Genomic DNA, 25,945 nt, shown 5'->3' on the forward strand with positions numbered 1-25,945 from the left:
TCTCCACATAGGCTGATCTTGAGTTGTTGAGCACCACCATGTTGTTCTTAAGTTAGTTTTGTTGCATGCTGTGCCCTGTTGGTAGCACCTGTAACCATCAGCATCAGAGAGCTGCTTACTAAGCAGAGCTGTCTTGTTTTCACAAGCTGTGTCCTTTGCTTTTCACTGCGAGTAGAGTTATCAACTTGTTTCCCAGTGGTTTTATGCTTTTAACTTTGAGAAAGGACCTTGCAGTGATTACATTGCCCTGAGAATCCTTGGGAAAGCTGCCAAATCACAGTAACTTCAATGTGTCCTAAGGATAAACAGTGCTTAGAATCCTTAAGTTGATAGTTGCTAGCAAGGTTGGGATGGAGCAGGGTGGAAGACAGCTTTCACAATGTGTACCAATACAAGCTGCTGGTAGTGCAGGAGGTGCTGCTCATAGCTGCCCTGAGGTGCTCTGTTGTTGGGAGAGACTTCCCTGCCTTGGAAGTGGTTGGGTTGGAGACCCCTGGTTACTTAGACCTTGCCACCATTCAGTTGTTGGAGTCTATTGTTATGACTGGCCTTGAAAATATTGTAGGAGCTGCCTTTTTGTAGTTCTCTGAATTGTTTGGGAGAACTGAACCAAGTGCTCTTCAGCTGCACGTGTTGTTTTCTTTTCATTGCTGCTCAAGTTTACAGAGGCTAAGCCCATGTACAGAGCACTGGAGGACTGAATGAGCACTTGAATTCTTTACAAAAAAAAGTTTCTTTTCCCGCCCGGGGGGGTGCCCACTATTTTGAAGTAGGTCATCATGAGAGACAGTGGAAAATTAAAAAAAAAAGAAAAAAAAAAAAGATCATCTCCTACTTTGAAAGTTGTTTTTCATGTGTGACCAACTGGCCTATGTTATCTATGAAAATGGAGTTGGTTTAGGTTTCTCATGTAGCAGTGGAGAGCTTATGGGAAACCTACCAGTGATGTCTTGTTGGACCAGAGGCACTAGAGTTGAAATATGAACAGGAGAAATTTGCTTGCTATTTTAGAATTAGTGGAATATGTTACGTAAGTGGCTTCTGCATGGTTTTAAGCTGCTTCTAGTAGTTAGGATCATCCAAAATGTCAGTGTTTCTCCAGTCCACTATTAACTATTGCATATTGGCTTACTGCTGTCATGCCTTATGCTGCAGGTGGAGTTAGGGCATGGGAATCTCCACACAGATGTTGTGTCTGTGACATCTCAGTTCTTCCCAAGAGCTCAGTACTTCCCAAGAGCACAGCTGGAGCTGTGGAGTTTTGCTTACAATCCTGTCATGCACATTGCTGAGCTTGTTCTTTGACTATGAAAGCCTGCGTGGTCAGCAGGCAAACACGTATCTCTGTTCTATCATGGTGTGCTCAGGGCTGGGAGAATCACAGAATCATAGAATGGCCTGGGTTGAAAAGGACCACAGTGATCATCTAATTTCAACCCCCTGCTATGTGGAGGGTCACCAACCACCAGACCAGCCTGGCCTTTGACCCCTCCAGGGATGAGGCATCCACGAGCTATCCCAGCAGGTGAAGAGGAGATGCAAAGATACTGTGTGTTATTATGGCTGTTTTATATATATGCTGTGAAGTCTCTGAAGCTAAACCAGAGTTACTTCGGGCTAGCATGTATGGTTCAGAAGCTGAGCCACCAGCTATCACTTTGTCAGAAGTACTTGACTTCTGGTGATCCTGAGCAGGCTTCAGCTGTTTCTTATAAACAATCATATTGCTGGGACAACAAATAAGTGCTGCACTGAATGTGGCTACGTTAAACCTGATGTTGTTTTAAAAAAAATTATTCCTCTTGAATTTTTCTGTAGCTGCAGAGAAACTGCAGTCACCCTCCTCCGCTGGTGTAGTCCTTCAGTAATAACTTCCCTGAGCGTGGAGGCTGGTGGCAGCCACCCATGAATCAGCATAACTGCCTGAGGTGTTAAAGCACCACGTCCACATAATGAATTTGTCTGACGTGTTTCCACTGCTTTCTCCCGCTTACACCAGGCTGCAGGGCATGGTGCAAACCCAGAATTAAGGAGAGGCCTTGGCACCTGTAGATTGTAGAGCTGAAATGCAAAAGAGGTCCCCATGTTTAATCCTTTTTTTTTTTTTTCCAGGCTTTGCTAATGCTTCTCCTGGAGATGTCTGTGTCTGTTGCTGTAGAGTCTATCTTCTGCTAGGTTGAGTTATCTGATGTTACGTGTAAGGCAGCAGGAATCAATATTACAACCTTGTATTACAGATATTGCGGAATACCTGCTTCTTGGACCATGTAGCCCCATGGATTATGTGCCTAAAACATCCAGGATTCTGTGCTGAGAAGCAGCGAAATGCTTTCTTGCTGCTGATGCAAATGGTGAAGCTTAGTTTGCTCTCATTCTTTCTGTGAAGATGGGACAGACTAGTAGTAGGAAGGGACTAAGGAGATAGATACTTTGGTGTACCTGGTGGGATTAATTTGTAACTGATGCTTCTGTGTATGGTATAGCTAATCATATCTGTTCCAGTGCCTTAAATAAAGCTGCGTTAGCTTTCTCTCAGTGTACTGTAAAATGTGTTCAGTAGTTCACTGTGAAGTGATTGACGTGTTGACTGCCTTTGTTTCTTTGTAGAGCAAGGCTTAGATCACATAGCAGAAAACATCCTTTCCTATCTTGATGCCAGATCACTCTGTGCAGCAGAGCTGGTATGTAAGGAGTGGCAGAGAGTCATCTCTGAGGGAATGCTATGGAAAAAATTGATTGAAAGAATGGTACGCACAGATCCGCTGTGGAAGGGACTGTCAGAAAGAAGGTGTTGGTAAGTACCAAGACAGTAATTCATCTCGTACTGTATTCTCCTTGATAGACTGAGCTAATTGTGAGCTCCATCAGAGAGCAATTGATAGTGAGCATCACTGCAGTCCTTATTATCCTTTCTGTGGACTCTTGTGGCAGCAGCGGCAAAGAGCTTTTCATCCTTCGCAAAGATATATGAAGGTATCAGGTGTTCTGCTTTAGGAACCTGTTTCTCTGTGCTCTCTAGTGGTGTGCCTAAGAAAGTGCAAGGCATGGTGTAAGGAGCTGTGCAAGAGGAGGACACCCTGCTGGCCAAAGCCCTGAGAAGCAGAGAACCCTCAATCAAAGCCATAAGGAAAACGCCTGTTTCTTTTCAAATACAGCTGTCACATTCTGAAGTCACAAGGGTTATAATTTCAATACTAAAAATTATTGCAAGTATTCCGTAAGAATGCGTCGTAAGTTTTTGTTCTGTGCAGATTTTGAACTCCTTTGCAGTTCTGTTTCTTTGTAGTAAACTGAAAAATATGTTTCTGGTTCTTTCTAGGGATCAGTACCTGTTTAAAAACAGACCAACAGATGGCCCCCCAAATTCGTTTTACAGGTCCTTATACCCAAAGATAATACAGGACATAGAGGTATGTTTTCTGACATGTAATATCTGCAGCAGAAATGATATTTCTGTGGTTAATGTTTCAAAGGTGCATGCTGGAATGATGAAGCATATTATATGCATTTGTATTACTACTGCATTCTGGGCTCTGAAAGCGTAAGAAATACCCTCAGCAGCTTTGTGTTACTCTAAGCTTTGTGTTAACACTGTCCTTTTTGCATTTAAAGATCTTGGAGCTCTTTTGGGTCTGTGATTTTTAATAAAATGGCCGTTTTAGGAAACTTTACTCAGAGACAATCCTTCATCCTTCAGAATGTTCTGATATATTCGTTAGACTCACTTAAAACATGATCTGAGAGTTAACACTAAATGCTAATCGTTTTGAAGTCTAGCTACTGTAGTAACTTGTTACTTGTAAAACTGTAAATGATACAAGTACAGCTTTCTGCACTGGATGGGAATCTTTTTGAAGATTTTTGTGTTAGAGAAATTAGTCCTACTGTAGCAAACTCAGCAGGGGTATCGGTGGTAAGGAGGCAATAGAAAGGACAAATCTTTTGTCTGATACAAAAATGGTGGTTGTCTTTCTGGAGTAACAATGTTGGGCTCACTTTTTAAAGGTATTTCTGATAAGGGTCATCTATTCTACTTAGCAGCAGAATGTCAGTCTTGCTCAGTTTCCTGTATACCCACCACTGAACTCTTCAGTGATACTTCAGGCATTATAGTATTTATTTCAACCACATGATGGATATGAAATTTTGGTCTGAAGTTCATTAGTGGGGAAATGTGTTTTGATGTTTGAGGCAGATGTCATCTAATGGAATCATTCTGCCATGGCAAACATGAGTCTGTGTTGCTTGGCACTCTGTAAAATTATTCAGAACTCTTAGCCTATCTGTAAAATGTAACTGCTGCAAAATATAATCCAATTTCCAAATATTTTTAACCCCTGTTACACAATTTATAAACATCTACAGATCAGAACTAAGGATTAAATGTTGCATAGGCAAAGAAAGATCGAATTTGATACTTGCTAGCTGAATGATGCACATCTTAGTATTTGAAAGGAGATGTCTTGTATGTGTAAGGCATGGCAGTGGTATTATAGTAATGGTAAGCCCACGGAATTAAAGGCAATTCTTGATGTGATATTCTTTTGTTTTCAGCAAAATTTTGTTGTTGTTCAGTAACAAAAATGGGAGAAAAGCAGTGTGGAAAAATGGCCTTTGAAATTGTGTAGAATACTGAAGAAGTTCAACATTATTTTATCCCAGATTTTAGAAGTTGTTCTCTTCCAGTACTCATTCAGTAAGGTATAAGTGGAACATCTACATAGGTTTATTCTGGTTACTAGAGATGGAGTGTTGCTGTGAGGGGTTATGAAGCTGTAGCCTTTAAACTTTGACAGCCTGTTATTTAATAATGATTCTTTAGTTACTAGAGATGCACTGATAAGATGCACAGAAATGGTGCTCCTGAAATGGATGGTTCTCACTAGCAGGAAGTAAGGAGGGGGAAGAAGACCAGACTCTTGTGTTTCACTCCTTACCATTACTAATGCAAATATTAAAAGTGAAATGTTTCAGTATCCTGAAGTGGAAGACTGTGCCACTAAAAATATATACTGTAGCAAACATGTTTCTTGAAAAACTCAATTTTGTTAAAATAATTGTAAACATATTAGACCTTCAAATTAAGAGAATTTTTGCACTGTGGTGCCTGGTAAGTAGCTATTGAAAATATGCAGAAAATATCAGTGTCAAGAAATAGTGTTCTGTTGAGCACTGTGCTTGTATTCCGAGTTCCAGTTCATACATTTTTGGTTTTTTCATCATATCATGCTGAGGTGGATGATGTGATGAATGTTGAATATGTGATGTGAGGAGTTACCTTGTGTCAGGTTGGAGCTGAGGAACGTGCTGTGTGTAGAACACCAGGAAGCACTACTACCTGAAAATAGCAAAGTGAGTAATGAGCATTGGAAATGAGTTGTCTTCTCATCCGTGTATGAACTTTCAGTTCCTGCCCATTCCAAACTACCTGCCAATCCAGCTGCTCTTACAACTTCTGTAGCTTTTTGGGTAGAATTTAAGGTACTGTTAGCTAACCTCAGAGCTGTACGTGGCCCATGGGTATTACTGCAGAAAAGTAAAGCTGGAAGGATGCTGGAGCTGTCAGCTGTGGGCTCTCGATTCTTAAATTCACTTTAGCAAAAATGTAAGCTTCTGTTTGTCCATATTCAGGAACCAAGTGCATCTTTGTCCAGTCTTCTGGAGTGGAGAAGTCTTTGCTTGAAGCAGTGGCTGCTTCCAGCGTCATCACTGTTGGGTTCATATGGGCAGCATGTTTCCCCATGGGCTCTTGGGAATGGCTCAGCTGGAAGCAAAGGCAGAAGGGTGGGGGTGGTGTTGTACCATGCCAGCGTTTGCCCTGCTTAAATGTTTCAGGCTTTTGAAATACTGCTGCTTTTAGATTTCCAACCTGGAGTGGGGTTGGTGTTTTTGCTAATAACCCAGAGTCCTATAATTCATCTGCTTCCCAGAGTGTATTAGATTTTTTTTTAACTTATAAATCACCCTTTTAAAGCACTTTTCACAAATTGCTTCCCTACAGAACTGTCAAAGGAAGCTTTTAACTTTGTTTGAAAATGTAGGTGGTGGGTAACAATGGCAACAAGACTTAACTGTAAGGGTTGGAACGCTTCCTAACTCTCTTCTGCTTGGTTTTGATTTTGCCTTTATTTGTTTTCTTTGTGCCTTAAGTTACACTTTCCCTTACTTTCATACTTTCCCCATTTCTTCGCTTTTCAAAGCAATATGCAGAATCTCTTAAATAAGGCTTCCATTTTAGCAGTGTTGAAGAGTTTTCTATCTCTGAATATCAAAATGTTTTTTCTTTAAATATTTGTCTGGGCCTTTAATGAGATCTTCATCTTCTGTCAGAGCTTAGGCAGCTCATGATGAACCAAAGATGCAGACACTCCCTTCATCCTCCTACTAAGGCTACTGTATTAGCACTGCAATGTGATTATCTTAGTATCTCTGTTATCTTGCATCTGGTGGACTCAATTTCTTTATTTTTAATACAGTAAAAGCTACTTGATGACACAGAAAATCAAACCAGTCAGTATTTTTCCTGTGGAGAATGAAGATGAAGCTTGGCTATGCTGTCCCTGATGTGAGGAGAGACCTCAGTTTGCAGAAGCTGGTGCTGAACTGGCTCTGTGGGTGGAGATGAACTCTAAGAGCTATGTCCTCTATTCTTCTGATTGACTGACAGAATTGAAAAGTAATTCAAAGCTTGAATTAATGATTGGAAGGAAAACTGAGGAATGATAAGAAGCAAATGTGAATTCTTTCCCTTGGACTCTATTTGCATTTTAGGTTAAAAGTCCATGCAACCACCAAGTGTCATTAACTACAAGGTAGGACAGGCTGTGATTTGGCAGATGAGGCTCCCTTGCCTCTCTGAAGCTTTATTAGTGCCAGTGTTTGTTTATTTTGTGCCAAACACATTTTAGGAACATAATGTCACTTCTGAAATCATCAGATTTGAAAATAAGAGGACATTTGGAGATCTGAAACCAAATTCTTGGAAAGAGGTCTCTCCCTCCACTGTGAAGCCAAATATTTAATAAGGTTTCATTTCACAGGAGGTGGTCCAGCAATGCTAAATGTCTCCAAGTCCCACGTTGGATTGCCAAGCTTCTGTAGGATTTTTTTCTAATAGGGGCAAACCCATTTGGGGGGCATATCTTAGAAAACGGAACCTGGGTTTGTGAGACTTGTTTATGGAATTTTTTTTGCTGCAGGGTGTCCTGTGACCGGATGCAGTCCTGAAGGGCTGTGTGATGGTCAGCTGTTTGGAGTGGGTTGTGTTAATGGGCAACGTGCCAAGATGGGAAGCTTAATGCTGCTGATTGCAGAACCCTGAGTCCCTGGATTTTTTCCATATTATTTGTGAAGCCCAGCCAACTATTTGGTTTTCCCTGCAGATCTAGCACAAGTATCCATGTGATGAGTTGAGAAGGCTGTTTCATAAATGTTCCCCTTATCTTTGAGAACACGACAAGTTCTCATCTTGGTTCCATGGAAACTTAAGTCCACCTAATTCAGATTAGAAATAAAATGTGATTTTTGCTTCACGTTTTCATACTTGAGCTGCTTGAAAGGCACATCTTAATGTGAAGCTGGCTGAGGCGGAGACCAAATGGCACAGGCCTTGACTCTCACAAGTGAGAGGGGCAGAAAACTGGTCTGGGGTCTCCATGTCATGAGGCAGATCCTTGGCTGGGCTTTTTTTCATTCCTTTTGCATACACCACTCCTGCTTTGCACAAATGGGCAGCCAAGGCTGCTGTTTTCTTCAGAAGGTTTGAAAGAGGGATTTTGTGTTCCTGTTTGAGTATTTCAACTGGTCTCACGCCCTGGTGAGGGCTGATAAGTACCTGTTTAAATAGAACTGTATTTTTATGGTGCTGTGTGTGAAGTTGTTTCAAATGGGAACTAAAAGATACAACAACTCAGTTTTTCATCAGCACTGCACTTTGTCAGAGTGTACAGCAGCTGTGTGTCATCAAGGTACTTCGCAGGAGCTCTCTGCTTCCATTGATGTTAGCTCACATTTTTAACACTTCCTCTCCAGGTCTGGAAGAGATGGATTTCTTCTGCAGTTGCAGTGTTACTTTCCTCTCACTTCAATAGCAGGAGTCCACTTAAAGTCTCAGTATATTTTGATATTGCATTTGTAACCTGAAAGCTTGGCACTTCACTGCGTCTCTGAAGCATGCAGTGTATTGTTGATGGGCATTGTAGATGAGGGGAGCATCAAAGAGAAAACCAGCAAGAGCCATCCACCATCCTGGGCAGTAGGAGTCCTAATACTAAATTACTGTTCTTCAGGCCTAAAACTTCTGTTTGTCTCTGCCCCCCCCCTTTTTTTTCTTTTTTTGCCTAAGGTGTCCCTGATGTTCAACATCACTTTGCCACTCTGAGAGAACATTTATCTTTATAAAATAATCTTTATTACGCAGTCAGCTTTTTTTCCTGGGGTTTCCCTTTTGTGTTGCTGGCCTTTAATACAATTTCTGCAAGTCGTCTTCTCTTCCTCTGTAACAAATGAGCCTATTCCATTGTCCATATCTATCTCATTCAGCATCTGATTTGTTCTTTCTGTGGCTTTAAAAAGGGTTCTGTAAGGCTGCAGTGAGTCTTGGGGATGGTTTTACATTGAGCAGCTTCTTATGTATCAGGTTGGTTGCAAGCAGAAAGACAACACTTCATCAACTTCACTGCTCACGTTTGGATCTTATCTGAGCAGCTGTAAATGATAGGAACATAATTTTTAGGTCTTAATTTCTGCCCCTAAAAAACCACGTGATTAAATTGTGATACTTGCTAGGAAAAGCTTCCCATTCCTTATTCTGTAGAGTTATTAATATTTTTGACTCCACCATTTATGGCTTTTCTTCTTGGACTAAAAGCGATACTTTACCCCAAGCTGATCTGAAAGCCCACGCACTGTTTGGACTTGGAGTGGCTCAGTGGTTCACTTCTAGTTCTTTGGCCTCGCTTTAGTTTCATTGCTCTTCACAAGGTAACAACATAGCCTGAGTGTGCAGTATTCTTACAAGTCAGATCAGAAGCCCAGTTACTAAATGTTCTTCCAGCACTCTGCAGGTTGCTCTTGAGGAGCAGTTTAAGCCTCCTGGGCAGCATGCATCATGCAGCCTTTTCTCATAAGACTCTTACAGAGACTACAGAAGCTGCTTGACTTTTGCTGGCTAACAGCAGAGTAGAAACCCAGCAGTGAAGTAGGGACTCCCATTGGGATCTTTGGAATCAGCATCCTTGTTCAGAGGTTTGGTGATTTTTTAATTTCCTAGGGAGTCTGAAGAGGAAATTCCTCAGAAATGCAACCCTGTCATTCCATCTTTCCATATCAAACCTTTTAACTTCATAAGGAATGAGATAGTTGACCCTCTTCACCCTGACAACACAGGATCAACTCTAAATGTGTGAAGAATAGAGTTTGGGGCTTCAGCTGCTCTTGCTGTAAAAGCCCAGTGCCTTGGGAGAATCCCTGTTTGTGGTTCCTTTTCCTGCTGCTTTTGTTCTGAGAATTGTGTTTTTTCAGGGAACAGTCTCCTTGGTTTTGGGGGTAAAGATAAACCTGCTTTGCAATAATATTCACAAGGATAAAAACCCCCTTTTTAGCAAGGAACTGAACACGGGGCACGTCATCAAACGTGGGGAAAAAAAACAACCCTGCTCTTAATAGATTATCCTTACCATCTGAAGTATAGCAAATGTTCCAACTGCTAGTCCAGATGGATTGCATCTTTTTTACTGTCCTTGTACCAGTGAACTTACCTTGTTGTGTTTAAGACTTGGCTATTCCTCTGTATCTTGGGCTTCTCTGGGAGATTTTCTCTCTAAGTGCCTTTTTCTGTCCAGTTCTGCAGTTCCTCAGCTGCTAAATGGCTCTCTGTGTGGCAGACGTTTTATCTTCACCTTTGTTCCTTATCCCTTGTGTCCAGATTTTGGTGGTTGTGTAGCATGCTTGCTGCTATCGCCCTGAGTGAGCATTAGTGAAGTGTGTGAAACTGCTGTGCCTGTGAGCCAAGGAGGCAGAGTTCTGCACCGCTTGCTTTCAGCTGTGAAACCCAAGTATAGGGGCTGCTACCTTGGAGACTTGCTACAGAAAATGCAGGAGAGTGCTGCATCAATTGGTGTTAGGTTTGTTGCTGTAAGCATGCAAATAAATGCAGTCTCTCAGCGTTGACCCCAGGATGCTTGTAACAGTCTATAAAACAGAGCAGTTTGTTGCTCCCTGCTCATATGCACACACACACCTACTGGATGTGTACGTAGTGTGTTGAGATATCTCCTGGAAGGACTGCAGCTGAAAACCTATTAACTGCACCATTCAGTAACAACCAGAAATCTCCTCTAGCAGAAGCTTTCATGTGGTTGCCAGTATTGTATTAAACATGTTCCTTTTCAGAGGGTCCTCCAGGTTGCCCACCCACTCGGCTGTATTTAGTCATCTAAAATAATGTTATTTCTCCATACGTACACATCTGTTTTCACTCTGTTGCTAATTTAAATGCTGCTGTATATTCTCTGTGTACTGTGGCTACTTTCCCAGCACACTGAAATTTACGCAGTGTAAGGGGATTTTACAAGTTCTCGAAAAACATGAAGTATTTTCCCACAGTAGCCACACTATATAACCTACAAATGAAATGATATCTACTCGCAGAATTAAAATGTGCACCTGCACGTGACTTGCTGCTTTATGGTGCCTTCATGTAGGTGCAAATAATACCTTAGTTTCTTTTATCTGATGCCAGTGTTTTCCTGTAGTAAGCTTATTATGTCGCTTCCTGCAGTGAGCTGCTAAGAATTAAGCCAACACTGGTCCCAAAATGTTTGGTCAGCATACTCTTCCCGACTGCTGCTCTGATGAGGAAACTGCTACAGACAACCGATTGGTGGTGTTCTTAATGTATTCTGTAGCTGCCACAGGAACCTGAGGTGTGGAGGTGCTCAAATGGGGTTGCAGTGCCTGGAGGTCTGAGTAATCCAGCACGTGGTGCATAAAACTGCTTGTTTCTGACCTTTCCAAGAACGTTCCTGTAGGGGAACTCTCCCTGAGGTGACTTCTTAGAACTGGACGTCTGAACTTATATGATTTCTGAAGCTATTTAAATTGGATTGCTCGAATCTGAGATACTTCATCTCCAGTGTATTCAGTGTTAGTTACTGCGTTTTCAAATATCTTGCCTTCAGATCTCTAGTTACAGTGGCTCGTGCTGTTAGTGTTTTAAATGCTCTGCTGTTTCCAGAGGCTATTCTACGAGCTCTGACAGTGAGGGAATTAACGAGTTGCAGTTCTGCCCTCCAAGCACAGGTGACAAATCTTCTGATGAGGCTTGAAGAGTCCTTTCTTCCTGACACATCCATCCCATGCTGAGGAAGTAGCAAAATGAGCAGTCTGCTACCTTCAGAGCAGGAGCCCAAGAGGAGCCAATGTCAGGTCTGAGCAGCCTGAGCCTGGTTCAGTCTGATGATCAGCAGCAGGCTAACTGGCCAGAAAAGCTGATCGTGAGCTGGCAGATGACTTGCTGTCTTAATTTCATTAGCTTCCCCAACAGATTGGAAGAGAATGAGAGGGATGAATAACTTGTCAGTGTGCTTTTCCAGCATGCTTTAGTACTTCTCATTTAGACAAATTCCCATGGTACATCAGGTTTGTATTATAATTGTGGATAATTCTCTCCAAGTTGCGTAATGGGAGACAACTGAAGGAGTAAGTGCACAGAAAACCAAGTTTTCTGCTAAAATAGGCATATTTTCCTGGAATTGGGAGGTCATAGTTGCTCTGTACTTTTGTCTTTAATTATCATTTTAGTTGTTTTCTGACTTGGAGAGGAGAGGAAGAACTGCATGGAACTGAAGAAGTGCCCGATACTGCTTTAGAGTTAGGATTTGATTATAAATAATTTTTCCAATTATCTGATCCTTGATCAGCTGCACCCTGGGATTCCATACAGCACTGTGGAGAGCATCAGGGAAGCAGTCAAATACATGAGCTGTTCTGGTGCCTGTGCTGGAAGATGAAAGGCATTTTAGCCTCCAGAGTACTGCAGGTGTTGTCCCAGAGCTGTGTGCAGACCTTCTGACCAAAGTCCCATATCTCACATGTCTTTGAAGCCACCACTGGTCTTCTCACAAGCAGGAAAGCCGATCACAAGATGGAGTTAATTCTTGTTCTGCCATGAAATAGTTTGCCTCCTTTTAAGGTGTCATGTCTGTTAGCTGAAAGGAGGAGGAGGAAAAAAAAGTAAGTTTTAGGTGTTCTTCAGATTGTTTAAATTTTATATTCCTTGCTGAGTTTGTTTTTTGTTTTTTTTTAATGCTTTAAGGTGCTTAGCAGAAATTTGTGTATCTCAGAATCCCTTGGATGCATGACAGCTAATGTGGGAAAAGGCTGGGCAGGGGCAGGAAGGTGTAGGGGTCTGTGTGCTGGTTACTCAGTGATGCTGAGCACACACCATACGAGTTCTTTGCTGCTGCTATCAGATGACTGCATATGTACAAGGGGAAACTGAAATGCATCTTTCTGATTGTTCCTCTGAATGTTCTCATGAAGGCTGCTTGAGTATGATTTTCAGCACTGAACGCTGCTTTTGTTGTGACAAAATATGAAGGTCTAAATTCATGGTGTTTAAGATATTTTTATGGGTGGTTGGGACAGATACGGATATAAATTTTGCATTTAAATCTTAAGGATGAACTTCGTAACAGTGAGAAAGATTTGCTGGGCCTCTTGCAGTAATCACACTGGAGCATGCAGCCTAACCCCCCTTGTTTCACCTCTTGTTAGACTATAGAATCTAACTGGCGATGTGGGAGACATAATTTGCAAAGGATCCAGTGCCGTTCTGAGAATAGCAAAGGTGTCTACTGTTTACAGTATGATGATGAAAAGATAATCAGTGGCCTACGAGATAACTCCATTAAGGTAAGCCCTTGGATGGTCTTTTCTCTGTGTGTGAATGGTAGTTCTGTCTTGGAGGGGGAGCTGTTTGTTTCCTTCATGTGTTCTCTTGTCTCTTCCAGCAGTGCTTCTCCTCAGGGTTTGTGAGGAATGCCTTCTGTACCTCTGTAAAGTCTTAGAAACTCAGCAGACAGGCTATCAATACCACTGGCTACAAAGAAACACTTGTGAAATCAGTTGCCTGCATGAAAGAGGACTGTGTAGCACTTATTATCAGCTGTGTCTTTTTGTCATTCCAAATGGTTGGCTTTCATGAAAACAGCTGCTTTCATGGAAGCTGTCCCTGAGTGCCATGACATTTTCTTTTTGTAAAACAGGCTTTTGTCTTTTTGTGATCCTTGGTTGTTTCACTGTAATGCCAAAACCTTGCATCAAGGAGGCTCAGCAAGTTAGAAGGGAGGACAAGAGTCGCTGTCTGGACATGCAGCTTAGCCAAGGGTTCTTGCTGCTGTGTCCAGATTTCTTCCTTTCCTCTCAGTAGCAGCAGTGTGCAAGTTTTTTGAACCTATCTTCTTGATCTTGGCAAGCTGTTTATAGTTTTTTTTGTTTTTTTTTTTTATAGATTTGGGACAAAACAAGCTTGGAATGTTTGAAAGTATTAACAGGACATACTGGCTCAGTTCTCTGTCTGCAGTATGATGAAAGGGTCATTGTAACTGGATCTTCAGATTCTACAGTGAGGTGAGTGTTAAAAGTTTAAAAAAAAAAAAAAAAAGTGAGTATCAGGGTTGGGAATATTTGTAATAATCTCCAAATGTCAGAAAACATCCCTCATATGAGTGTGATACCATTATTCCGAAAGTAAGGTATTTGCACTTGGCAAAGCATCATATTCAGTTTTTTTCCAAGTCTGTCTCATGCTTTGTAGTGTTAAGCACTGTGAAGAGATGTGACCTGTATCATTCAAAGCACAACGTGAAGTAGAATGGCTGATGCACTGGTTACGTGGTGATTACCTCATGTAGGTTTCTTATGTCACCTTTTGACATACTTTACTTATGAGCTATAATGAAAGAAGACTTTATATGTGGAGCAGTTGACAGTGAACGCGAGACTTCAAATATGCAGATGCTGAGGTACAGATCAGTGGAAGGGCCTTGTCTCCTGGTGGCTTGTATTGCTATATCAGTACTGATCTATTGAAATTAAGAACTGGTCATAGCAGTTACTGTCAGTTACTATAAAATCAGTAGTGCTATTCACCTGATGCAAGTCCACAAGGCCACTTCTTTCCAAATGGTACAATGTGTGCTAATTGTGATCGCTATCTCAGTGATATAAAACTCTTAAAAAGTGAAAAGTATACTTTATTTTTGGTTTGCTTCATCAATTTGTACATTACACAGGTTCTAATCCACCTAGAAAGAAGAGTTCTAGAGTCATGCTTCATTACTGTGCAACCCTTTCTTTTAGCAGTGGCCCAGCTTAGGCTTTTTCTGGCCTAATTGCACACTGCTCCTAATTATTGCTTGTGACTGAGAAGTGAACCAAGATATTTCCCCAGTTCCTTTCTGCTCTTCCATAACCTAAAGAGGTGTTGGCAAACCAAACCAGAGAGCTCTCTTGAATATGGTAGCAGAGCTGTATGTGTTTGCACTGTACAATGCACATAGTTCCTTCATTTGGGATAAAATTCTTTTCTTTTGCAGAGTTTGGGATGTAAATACAGGTGAAGTTCTGAACACGTTGATTCATCACAATGAAGCAGTGCTTCATTTGAGGTTCAGTAACGGCTTAATGGTGACGTGCTCCAAAGACAGATCTATTGCTGTCTGGGATATGGCATCACCTACTGACATCACCCTGCGCCGTGTCTTGGTTGGCCATCGTGCTGCTGTTAACGTGGTAGACTTTGATGACAAGTATATTGTGTCAGCATCAGGTGACAGGACCATTAAAGTAAGTTGGCAGAGCTTTCCTGTGGGTCTGAATCCCTACCAAGCCAGAAAAGCTTCTGGAAGTTACAATTCTAATCCGAGTAGCCAAAGTTTTTGTAAACAGTTCTGTGACTTTCTCCTTACCATTCAGCTAGCTGCTTCCTCTGACTAGTTGTTAATGTCTCCATGCATATAACAAGTCTTGTAGCATTTTTGTGGTTACTGTCATGCAGCTTCAAAAAAGTAAAGCCTACTCATCATCTGAACTCTAATCTCGAGATGGGTTTGTTTGTTAAATGTGGCACATTTTGTGCCTTTTTCCAAATGGATTTTTTTTAATTTCAATTGGCAGTCCTGTTCCAGACGTGAAATTTATCAGCAGTTGCCTTTCCATACCACACCTTCCCAGTTAAACCAGACTTTGCTGTGTTTAAAGAATTAAAATGCTGTATTTGAAAACTACTACATACCAGAAAGTCTGACTTATCCAGAGTGTATTAATATAACAAAAGTGTTTCCACCCTTCCTTCTCTAGAACCAGAGCTACTCTGTACTGTGCCAAAAAGCACTTGGAAGTTCCATGTCCCAATATCTGCCAAGAAACCCGCTGCACTGTTTTGGAAATGAGCTACTTTACATGAATCCTTTACATTACAACTTCAATAGCAGTTCATTAAAAATGAACCAATTTGATCAAAATACTTCAATGTTAAAGAAGAAACAGCCACCAAGCTTTAATAGGCTGTGGCTTTGGTCTTCTCTTAGAAGCAGATTGCTAGCAATTTATTTGGTAAAATATACAGCTTATTTTTGTGTATGTATATTCTCTTTTTTTAAAGGATTACTTACTTACTTACCAAGATTCAAGTGCCATCAGCCCTTGAAGGTTGTTTGGACCAGTATCTCCTACTTGAAAATACAGTCTTTCTCACTGATGTGATGCACAATAGCAGAGCCAATGGCTCTTGTCATTGCTAGGCTCTGTAATGCCATCTTCCACTAACACCAAGTGCCTCCTCTTTGCCTGTAAAAATACTACGGAAGTTTTCATTCTGCTGCCCAGCAAAAGTCAGCCTCAGACCTCTGCTTATGAATTTGTAACAGCTTCTTCTGTTGGAAGTCAGAAGCCTTCATTGAGCATAATTCTCAAAGAAACATCCTTCTCATGTTTCATAGGTCTGGAGTACAAGTACGTGCGAGTTTGTTCGTACTCTCAATGGGCACAAGCGTGGCATTGCCTGCCTGCAGTACAGGGATCGACTAGTTGTCAGTGGATCTTCTGACAACACCATCAGGTGGGTGCCAGCAGGCTGTCACTGTGTATCTGTGTGCATTTCCACACGATAACAGGATTTCCCCTGACCTTTGCTACAAACCATCTTCAGTATGTTTTGCTATTAAAGCAGATGCTGTACAACTGGAATTTTGTTCACTTTGAAAGTTAATATATCACATGCATGTGAAAAAGTGAGGCTGAGAGGTTCAGACGAACAGAAAGAAAACTGTCTATTCCTGTAGTTTATGACCTAGTAAATAGTTTGTTTTCTACTTGAGAGATGGTGACACTGGTCACTGGTTTTCGTGCATTCTGAACCTCTAGTATCACTGATTTATGCAGAATGGAAAAGTATGTTGAGGTTTCTTAAAATAAAGAATCAAGTACACAACCTTTACTCGCGTGTAATTTTGAGTGTCTAGATTAGTTTTTATGTACAGCAGCTGCAACACAGTTTTATCTGAATTGCAAATGTCTCCTAGTTCTACCAGCTGCTCTTTTTAGCAAATTGTGGTATTTTCTGCAGAAACCCCTTCAGAAGCATGCTTAAATCACTGTGTGTAAGGTGAAGGGATAGCACTGAATCTGAAGTGCTCAGACTTTTTTCTTTTCTTTTAAGGCTATGGGACATTGAATGTGGTGCCTGTTTAAGAGTATTAGAAGGCCATGAAGAACTGGTCCGATGCATCAGGTTCGACAACAAGAGGATTGTTAGTGGAGCCTATGATGGGTAAGTTTCTGAGAGCAATTTCTAAACGTTCTGCCTTCATTAACAAAGCATTCTGAAAGCCTTTGGGCCTTGTTTGCGGTATGAAGGGTCTCTTCTGATGTGACAGATGGATCACTGTTGGAGTGGCTTCTGCTTCAGCATTTCAGCCTATCAGGCTGCGGTTTCTCGTCTACTTAAAACTACTATTCTGGTGCATTCTAGTGCACACAATTTATTTGGCACTCGTGCCTGACTTCTTACAGAAAATAAGCTTTTGTTTGGTTGAAGTGAGAATCGGTCTAAAAAAGTGCATTCTTTTGTGTCTTCCCTTAGAAATTGCTCCTTTCCAGGTCCATGTACTCAGAGTAATCAGTGCTTTCTTTTCAATTTTTGTTTGTTTCAAGACAACGACACTGAAGATACTTATTGTGAGGGCAGATATATCACGTAGGGCCCTCAGAACTCTTCAGTGGTATTTCTCATAGGTTAAAGGCAGGAGCCCCACCATGAGCACTTCTGATTTGCTCTGCCTTACAAGTGGTATTTCTGCTGTGCAGTAGATTCAGCACAATGTACATTCACATCCAAATTCTCCAGTTCTATTTCTGTATGAACTGTCCTTGTAGTGAACAGTAGAGCTATTGAAAACAATTCTTGAACTGTGTTAGTCTCCAGCCTTTTATTTGGGCTTATCATCCCTCAGGGGTTGGCAGTCCCTGCTTAATTCCTGTTGGATCTTCACACTTCATCAGTAGTGTTGTGGGCTTTTGAGATCCTCTGCAGTTCCAAACTGGCTTGTGTATACAGACGTAGTTAGTTTGTCTTGAGTATAAACAACCCACTTGGGCCATCACAAAGACATCACTGTATTTGCTTCTAAAAAGAAATACAAAACTGTCTGTCCTACGAGATTCAGCTTTAGTAGTTTAGTGAAGATAAATTATAATGTTTTGCTTGATTCTGATAAATCAGCTGAAGGAAAGATCTGGAATTCTGTCTGTTGCTTTTAGATGTTTCTGTGCTTACATTTGAAACAATGCTTATATAACCTTCTTACCTTACTTTATAGCAAAATTAAAGTTTGGGACTTGCAAGCTGCTCTTGACCCTCGTGCCCCAGCAAGTACATTATGCTTGCGTACGTTAGTGGTATGTATGATGTATTAATTTGAGGTTTCAGACTTTCCATTTGAAAGCATGAGGCATTTTATTCCTTCACCTTAGGAGAGATGAGAAATTCAGGGGGTTCTCTGTAAAGCCTGGGCTATTTCTTATGCTAAAAATGAAATAAAATGTACGTATCATCAATGATTTGAACTGAAGTTTAAATGAAAAATTAAGACATTCTCAGAGACTCTAAAAGATAAATCACAACATTATGTTAAATCATTTTAGCTACTGGCGTGGTTCCCTAATACCACTGTCATGCTGGCTTTGAATTTCCTTCTATTAAAGGGGCTGAAATTCTGTGAGTCTTTCCACAACCTTTTTCCTAACCTTTCAGTTTGAAAGGAAGAGGCATGCAAAGAGAAGGGAGGATAAGTGGAAAGAATTACCAGAGGAACTCCCCTTGCCCCTGAGGACTATCAGAGTTGAGGCTGTTGTTTTTTCCTTGTATTGAGAGTTTTGGTTTCTGACAGTAAACTGAAATTTTATGCACTTCTTTTTTTAAATTTACTTCAGGAATCAGTCAGACCTTTCTCCAGTCTCGTAGCAACCCAAAGTTACTGTCTGCATATGATGGTAACTGGCTTATTCAGCCTGTGTTTGGCCTTCCTGACACTATAGAAGTCCTTATATTCCTAAAAGCACTTACATTTTTTTTCTTCTTTTGAATAATCTTTGTGTGAAGATGAGCTTTAACTATTCTTTTAATCTGTATGCGTATGTAGTTTTACTGGAAAAAGTTGCTTCTTTCCCTTCTGTGGGTGTACTGTAACTCAGCTTCTAATTTGGAGATCAGTCTGGCAGCTTTAGTTAGGTCTCTAGTAAAGGTCTCATACTCCTCTTAAATTTATTAACAAATGGGTAAGCAGGAGGAAGAGGAAAACTTTTTCTGGACATCCATTCTGAGGTTTTTCCAAAGAGCTGATGGAGCTCCTACATCTCCTTTCCTTATTGGCAGCATTTGGACGCGCTCCGTGAGTGAGCCATGCTGATTCTTGCAGCAATGTGTCCTAGATGAAGCCATGATGTGGTCTGTTAGAAAAAACTGGGTTAGCAGCAGTGTTGAATGCAAAATCTTTTGTAGGTAAAGGAACCCCTGGTGTAGACTGTTAGTGCCAGCCAGTCTTCTAGATCGATGCTTCCTAATTGATAGACTGCCTTAGTCTTTCATAATGTCAGCCTCAACATGTGCAGTGGGCCCCTGCAGGGAGACTCAGAGCTTCCAAGTATTTTATTTGAAAGCTGTATGTTACACTGGACAAAGTTTATGTATGAAAACTGCTTTTCTTTAAACTCGAGTGTGATTATAACTAAGGGCTTCTTAGTGCACCAAAATTTTAATGCACCACTCTGCATCCAGATCTGTGTGAGCACAAATGTAATGAAATGTTATCCTCCTCTTGGCCTGCTAACTACTGTTCATTTCTCACAGGAACATTCAGGACGTGTCTTTAGGCTCCAGTTTGATGAATTTCAGATCATTAGTAGTTCCCATGACGATACAATTCTGATTTGGGATTTCTTAAATGTGCCACCCAGTGCCCCAAATGAGACTCGCTCTCCATCTAGAACATACACTTACATCTCCAGATAACAGTCTGCACTTTACTACCCTCAGAAGGTAAGTCTTTGTCTCTTCACATAGAACATGTTTATAAATTTATCACTTCACCTGCAGGTTGTATTACTCTAAACAGTAAACTGTTGCTTTCCTTAAGAAAGCAGACATTTATTATGCCACTTCTTGCATTACTTAGCCATGCATGGTCGTGCTTCAGCTTTCAAAACTTGCCATGTCATGATATCTCATCCTCACGTCCCCTATAAGCTCCTGTAATTGGATACTTAAGATATAATATGGGAAATTACTGGGTATTTGCAGTGTTCTTGGAGATTTTGGTGCATTGGTACAGGTATTGCAAATATCCTGTGAAATCAGAATCTTTTGGAGCTTTTGAGGCATCTCAGGATGAAATCTTTTAACGAGCATCTTAATGTGCTCCTGGTAAACTGAAAATACATATGATCTTTGGACAAACGCTCATCACAAGTGAGCAATTCTGTGATGGCCATAAGTATCTTGGAGGACTTTCAGAACTAGAAATAATGTTGTGTTAGGCAGTGTGACAAAGCTGTCAAAAGCAGGGCACGTGGTCTTAACCTATTTTGTTTCAGTTTTTCTGCAAGTCCGCCTCCTGTCGTTGTTCAGGCATGGTGGGTAAAAGCTCTGCTGTAGATCTGTTTGTGAGAACAATGGTTTCTTTTTCTTGTGTCATCTGCGTTGCTGCCAACAATTGCACTTCACACTATAAATAGCTGTGAGTGTTGGGGCTTGGAAATGTAGAAATTGCCTTAGCAAAGAGCAGTGGCCCCTTTCTCCAGTGCCCTGTGTTTGACTATGCTGATAACGTGTGCTTTCAAGGAAGTGGGAGCACCACAACAAAAGGAATTAGGAGTACTACTGCCTCAGCTGGAAGGGTTTATGTAAAGTAGGTAATTAGTCGTTGGCTTAAACACTGTGGCTCTTCGAGTAAGCCTGGACTTCCATTGTCTGTCTGTACGCGTTTATTCCTGCTATGGTCTCTGACTTCTTTCCATTCCTTCTGTAGGATCTCTCTTTCTGGCTAGGAAACAGCTTTCCATGTGAAGAAACACTTGGCTTCTTTGAGATAGTTTCTTAAAAGTCACTTTCCTTTGACCTGCACTCATCCCTCAGGAAAGTGTTGGCTGCTGTTCCTGCTGAGTGAATTCCTGCTTATTTTGAGGAAGGCCATGGTGATGTCGTCTCTGGGTAGACATCAGATCCAGTGGCTTGTTGGGTTCGACAGAGAATCGAGGCCAAAAGCTGGGCATTGCTACACTGAGTTTCAGAACCAGTAATTATTTAATATAATTAGGCCCATGACTGAGCAAGAAGTCTCATGCTGTGATGCAGTGTTAGCACACAGAATCAGCAGAGAATGGAGCTTGCTTATTTTCTTCAAAATCTAAGGAAATATATTTACATCCAGCTCCACTAGAACTTGGGTGTGAGGCACATTTAAATCAACCCATTGCTCATATGAACTTCAGTTCTGCCCTGCTTGTGTGTTAGGGAATCACTAGTATTCCCTGCAGTATTTCATGCGTGTCCTTATCCTCCCTTTCTAAATTAAAACCCCAAATCTGACCGTATTTCTTAGTGTCAGAAGAGATATTGCAGTATTGAATACACATTGAGCAGCTCATTTAAGAAATTGTGATGTTAAGAACGTTGCTGCAAGGGCAACTTAGTGAAAACTCAGCGGCTGCTTTATGCTTTGTGCAGTGGAAGGCCAGCAGAAATTTGAAAGCAAGTGTGATAATGTAACATTTATGTTGGGTGGAGAGGTAGTTAAATGTGACACTTTCCTGGGGGAGGTGGATCATGAAGCTGTTCAAAGCAGCGAGGTCCTTTCACGCTGCTTCCCTCTCACTTCCACTTCAGAACTGTGTGGTTGTGTTCTTACGTGGAAAGCTTGGTGCCAGCACTGATGGTTGTGTCCCTGGGGACTCTGCCTTACTCTGTAGGCAGAGATGGTCCTGTTGGCTGCTGTGCCACATGGGGCAATATCTGGGTGAACTTTTGCTGTGGAGACTCCAAGGCTTGTTGAAGTGGAATGGTTACTAGTTTGATTCATGGAAAAGCTGTACGTAGTTTGTCTTAAGCACAAGAGGAATGTGTTGGTACTTTATTTTCTTTCCTGCCACATGTGACCTGCAAGATCCACTGTCATGGAGATTTGTTGATGAAATATGAAGAGCCTTTGGCAGCGTGTTCTTCCTTTGAAATTCTGCACACTTGACAATTTTGAGCAGCTTATGACTGACTTGTCTCACGATGCAGAACTAAAAACACGCAGGGATGTGATCCCAGGAATTGCTAGTGCTGATAAATGGCTGTCCCTTCATGATGTTTCCTATACAGGGGAGGTGCTGTGATGTCATTTTCTGAAGGGTTTTTCTGAAGTCAGAATTCACAAAACATAAATCTACATACAATTATGGTCAAACAGCTAATATTTCATTATGACATTTAATGAAAGGGTTTTATATGCTTTCAAACATTATAGTTTTCTGTGTTTTGAAACAGCCCCACGCCCTTGGTTTTTTACAAGGCTTGCAATGTTATGCCTCTTCAAAGTGGATCATTTTTGACAGTCCTGGCAGTTGGCTGTGAGAGTTTTATTGCTTTCTGTTGAACTCCTGGTGTTTATTGTAACGTGATAAAAATTGTTACCATATGATACTCTGATATTCTTATATTGAGCACTAGGTCTTGTGCTAGGGGGAAGGGAAGCCATTGGTTAACATCTAAAGATGTTTTAACCTTTCTTGGGAATTTCATATCAGAACAGGGCAGTTCACCATGGTCCACAAAAGTGATTTTGGAAAGTGGTGAGTAAAACTGAAATTTGGATTTAATTTTGCCAAGTATTTACAGGGTCGTGTAACAGGATGGGGGAAACAAAGTCTAAAACTAATTTCAGCGTCTTGTCTGCTTTCTTAAAATCCTACGTATTAGGAGCCAAGTTTGTATATTGAGCAAAGCTTGCTCCTCTGCAGCATTGGAGGAGAGGAAAGTTCATTTGTCCCTCTTTCAGTAAAGTGCCCAGCATTTAGCAGGATGAGCAGGTGGTTCACCTTTTAGCTCCCCAGAGGTGTGTAAGAAAAGCGCTCTGATGTTCGGAGCATGTTGTGCAGGAAAGGCAGTGTCCCATGGAGGTGCCCCGTCCTTGGAGGAAGGACTTCTATCACAGAATTATTCACAGCTGAGTGCCTCCTCCACACGGTGAGCGCCGTACTCCTCACAGTGTTTGGTCTTGTAGTTTCAGCCTGGAGTGCCAGAGATGGTGTGTGCTTAACCTTCTGCGTCTCCAAAAGGACTTTTTGACTTGCGTGTTCTGTGAGTTCAGTTTGTCTTTTGTCTCTTGCAGGGTTTCACAGTCTTGAACTACTGGATTTTGGCTCCTACATGCCTGAAGATGTTGATCGACAGCTAAAGTCAGAATTGGTTCTAGATGCTGTGTAGATGCAAAGCAGCACAATTCTATATCTAAATTTCTTAATCTTTCCTGCTCTCAGTGGTCGTCTTTGAATTTACTACAAATTCACTGACTTCGAGTAGATGAATTTCAGAAGCCTACCCTCCCCTGCAGTGAGAAATCCAAAGCTTCACATGTATATTGTCCGTAGAACCTGAACTCAGATGGCTTGTTTTTTCAGAAATAAATCAGACGTCAAGAAAGGACTTGGCCTAATTTATATTGCTTTGCACTTTTGTCTGACTTCAAAGAAAAAACATTCTCCAATGAAATTTGGGTGCCAAACACATACCCAGAATGTACAGAGCTTTGCTTTCCAAGTCATCATTGTCCTTTAGGCTTTGCTCTTACGACAGATTCAGAGCCTGTTTTGTTTGATAGGAGTGTACATTGGACTCTTAGAAATATTTCTGAATTGCTCAGTAATATTTTTGGATTACAGTTTACTTGTTTCTGCACCAATAATTTCTTTTAAATTAAAGATTACCTGTAATTCAGGCTAGGTTATCTAAACTAGTTGTATAGCACTGTCTTTTCCTTTTAACTGTGCTCTGTACGACAGCCGTCCTGCGCTTCCTAATGTTTGGTATAGTAAAACCTTTCCGTGTGTGCTTGCCTCATTTCAGATACTGTATAAGCATGTAGATACGATGTACATAAGTGTAACCTCCAGGTGCTAGGAGTCAGGATTTCCTGACACTACACACTAACGCAAGCTGTGGTAGCACTTGGCAGCAGGATGTTCTGACTACTGGCACTGTAGGGGATAATATGAATTATCTAGAAATTTTCTCTGCAGAAGGAGGTTTTCAGTATTCATTAGGATTTTTTTAATGGGAACTACATATTTTAAAATGTAATTTCTAAACTTTTTAAAAATTAAAAAAAAAAAAAAGGTTAATTTATGTTCTGTATCTTATATTTTGTGCCGCAGTATTGACAGTTGTCTTTCTTTTACCACCAGTAGGTTGTCACAATCGCCTGCTGACGTCCTTTAGCATTAGTTTGGCTGCTCAGTGGAGGAAGTGCCATGGGCCGAAGTGAAATTTATTTATGTTTGATTTGTTACCCTTCCTCGTGGTGGAGTGGAGGTCCCTTCAGGTCAATGCTCTGATCGCCGTGCAGGCTTCCCTACCTGTAGCTCTCAGCTGTAACCATAACGCGGTGTCCTGGTCATGGTTTCTCTTTGTTAGCATGCTTTTATTTGGAATCTCAGTAGGGTTTTTTTTTGTGTTGTCATGGTCTCCCCTCTAATTTATGTGGTCACAAACGCTACTGCATTTCTCTTCTGTTGGAGTAAGCCGTGGACAGATGCAAACGTGAATATCGTACCTTCGTCAGCCATGTGTGACTGTGCCTGCTGGTGGCTTTTCTTCAGTGCTTCAGCCAGCGTGGAACGCGCCTGTTTTCCTGGGGAAGATACGTGCTGGCACAGAGATGGGTCACCATGGATTGAGGCGTCGTTTGCGTCCCCTGGCAGTGCTCTGTTGGAGCTTCGTGCCATCAGGAAGGCTGAGGGCTGTCAGGTTGCTGAGGGGCTGATCCCGAGTGCAGGGAGCGTCGCTGTGTGTCAAACGAGTTTGGAGAAGGCGTGCGTCGAGACGTTGCCGAGGTGGCCCAGCAGTGCATCCTGAGGTTTTCTCCTCCCCACATTGAGAGAGGTGTTGGGATCAGTGTTCAACTCCCATTCGCGTGTTACGGCAACGTCTTCATCAAGGTGACCAAACGTGGTGAAGTACAGAAGATGAACAACGTGCTCCTGGTTGTCCATAAGATCCCTGGTTGGGAGACGTGGCAGTACTGTGTGAAGGTACCTTACTTCCCCTTCTCATCTAATAGCTTTAACATCAAATGGTCTAAAATCTGCTGCAGTGCTGAGAAAAAACAGACAAACAAACACCAAACATAATTGTTTCTGAAGAATGGAGTCCTTTTCTAAATGCATGTGTAAGATTTAAATTCCTGCTTTTTCCTGGGGAGATGATGGTATTTGAACATGCGGTCCGAACTTCTTTGTGCTTTGTGTAACATAGCAGTGGACTTCTGTGATTGGCACCCAAGGAACTCGACTCCTGGGATTCATGGTAGTGATCCTGGCTGCACTCTGGACTTTGATTTGCTAACATAATTGAGCAACTGTACATTACTGCTATATTAATGTTTCAAAGCACTGGGATAGTCTAATTCTAACTTGTAATTATGTTTGCCAATTACCTGTTTGGAAAGTTGGTGTATGAACAGCTTATTGAAACTGTTAAATTGTACAGATATCGTTCATGATCTAAAGCTTTGTACTGTGGAATGTGCTTAATAAAAAAAAAAGTTTGAACTTAATTTGTCAAATAAATGGATGGGTAATGTCATTAAGGCATGCTGGTATTATGCATTAGTTGATGCAGGGGCACGGTGAAGTCTTGGGGAAACTCATCTGCTTTGCTGCAGCACTGGCAGCCCATGCATCAGGAAGCAGCACAAGAAGAATTTCCTTGTTATTTATCAAGGATGCAGATAGGGGTGTTGAATGTTACCCATTTCCTTGGCTGCTGAAGCAATCTGTGCTCGTGCTGAGCTCTGTTCCCAGAAAGGGACTCCTGATGTTAGCTGTGTCTTAAAAACTGCTCTCCTTGGGTGTCCTTCTGATGTGCAGTGCTGAGGTTGAAGAAGTGCTTTGAAGCTCCTGCCTAAGGCAGCCGTGGTCACGTAAAGGGGTGTATCTGCCATCAGTCAGACGGTAACACGAGGAAGGTTGGTCTTCCTTCCATCCCCTGCTGTTCAGTCAGTTCTGGTTGTGACTCCTTTGCTTTTAACTAATTGGAGAAATCATCGCTGCTGCTGCTGTTGGGTAACGATTCATTTCTGATCCGTCCAACCAGAAGTGATTCATCCCGCAGATCTGGTGCTGC

At 41.5% G+C, this 25,945-nt stretch overlaps 1 protein-coding gene across 3 annotated transcripts in view; it reads left to right on the forward strand.

Annotated features, from left to right (window-relative positions):
- Positions 1–25,376, forward strand: part of FBXW11 (F-box and WD repeat domain containing 11) — a 65,339-nt gene extending 39,963 nt beyond the window's left edge. For all 3 annotated transcript variants that reach the window (XM_042826180.1, XM_042826182.1, XM_042826181.1), the window contains 10 exons: positions 2,608–2,794; positions 3,320–3,410; positions 12,778–12,915; positions 13,514–13,632; positions 14,601–14,850; positions 16,005–16,123; positions 16,724–16,834; positions 17,883–17,961; positions 19,412–19,600; positions 22,935–25,376. In XM_042826180.1, the coding sequence (XP_042682114.1) occupies positions 2,608–2,794; positions 3,320–3,410; positions 12,778–12,915; positions 13,514–13,632; positions 14,601–14,850; positions 16,005–16,123; positions 16,724–16,834; positions 17,883–17,961; positions 19,412–19,573 (1,256 nt within the window). In that variant the 3' untranslated portion in view covers positions 19,574–19,600; positions 22,935–25,376. The remainder of the gene's footprint in view (positions 1–2,607; positions 2,795–3,319; positions 3,411–12,777; positions 12,916–13,513; positions 13,633–14,600; positions 14,851–16,004; positions 16,124–16,723; positions 16,835–17,882; positions 17,962–19,411; positions 19,601–22,934) is intronic.
- Positions 25,377–25,945: the final 569 nt, after the last annotated feature.

This window comes from Centrocercus urophasianus, unplaced genomic scaffold (assembly GCF_019232065.1).
Source record: "Centrocercus urophasianus isolate 14NV4802_14NV808 unplaced genomic scaffold, USGS_Curo_1.0 seq_26, whole genome shotgun sequence".
Lineage (NCBI taxonomy): Eukaryota > Metazoa > Chordata > Aves > Galliformes > Phasianidae > Centrocercus > Centrocercus urophasianus.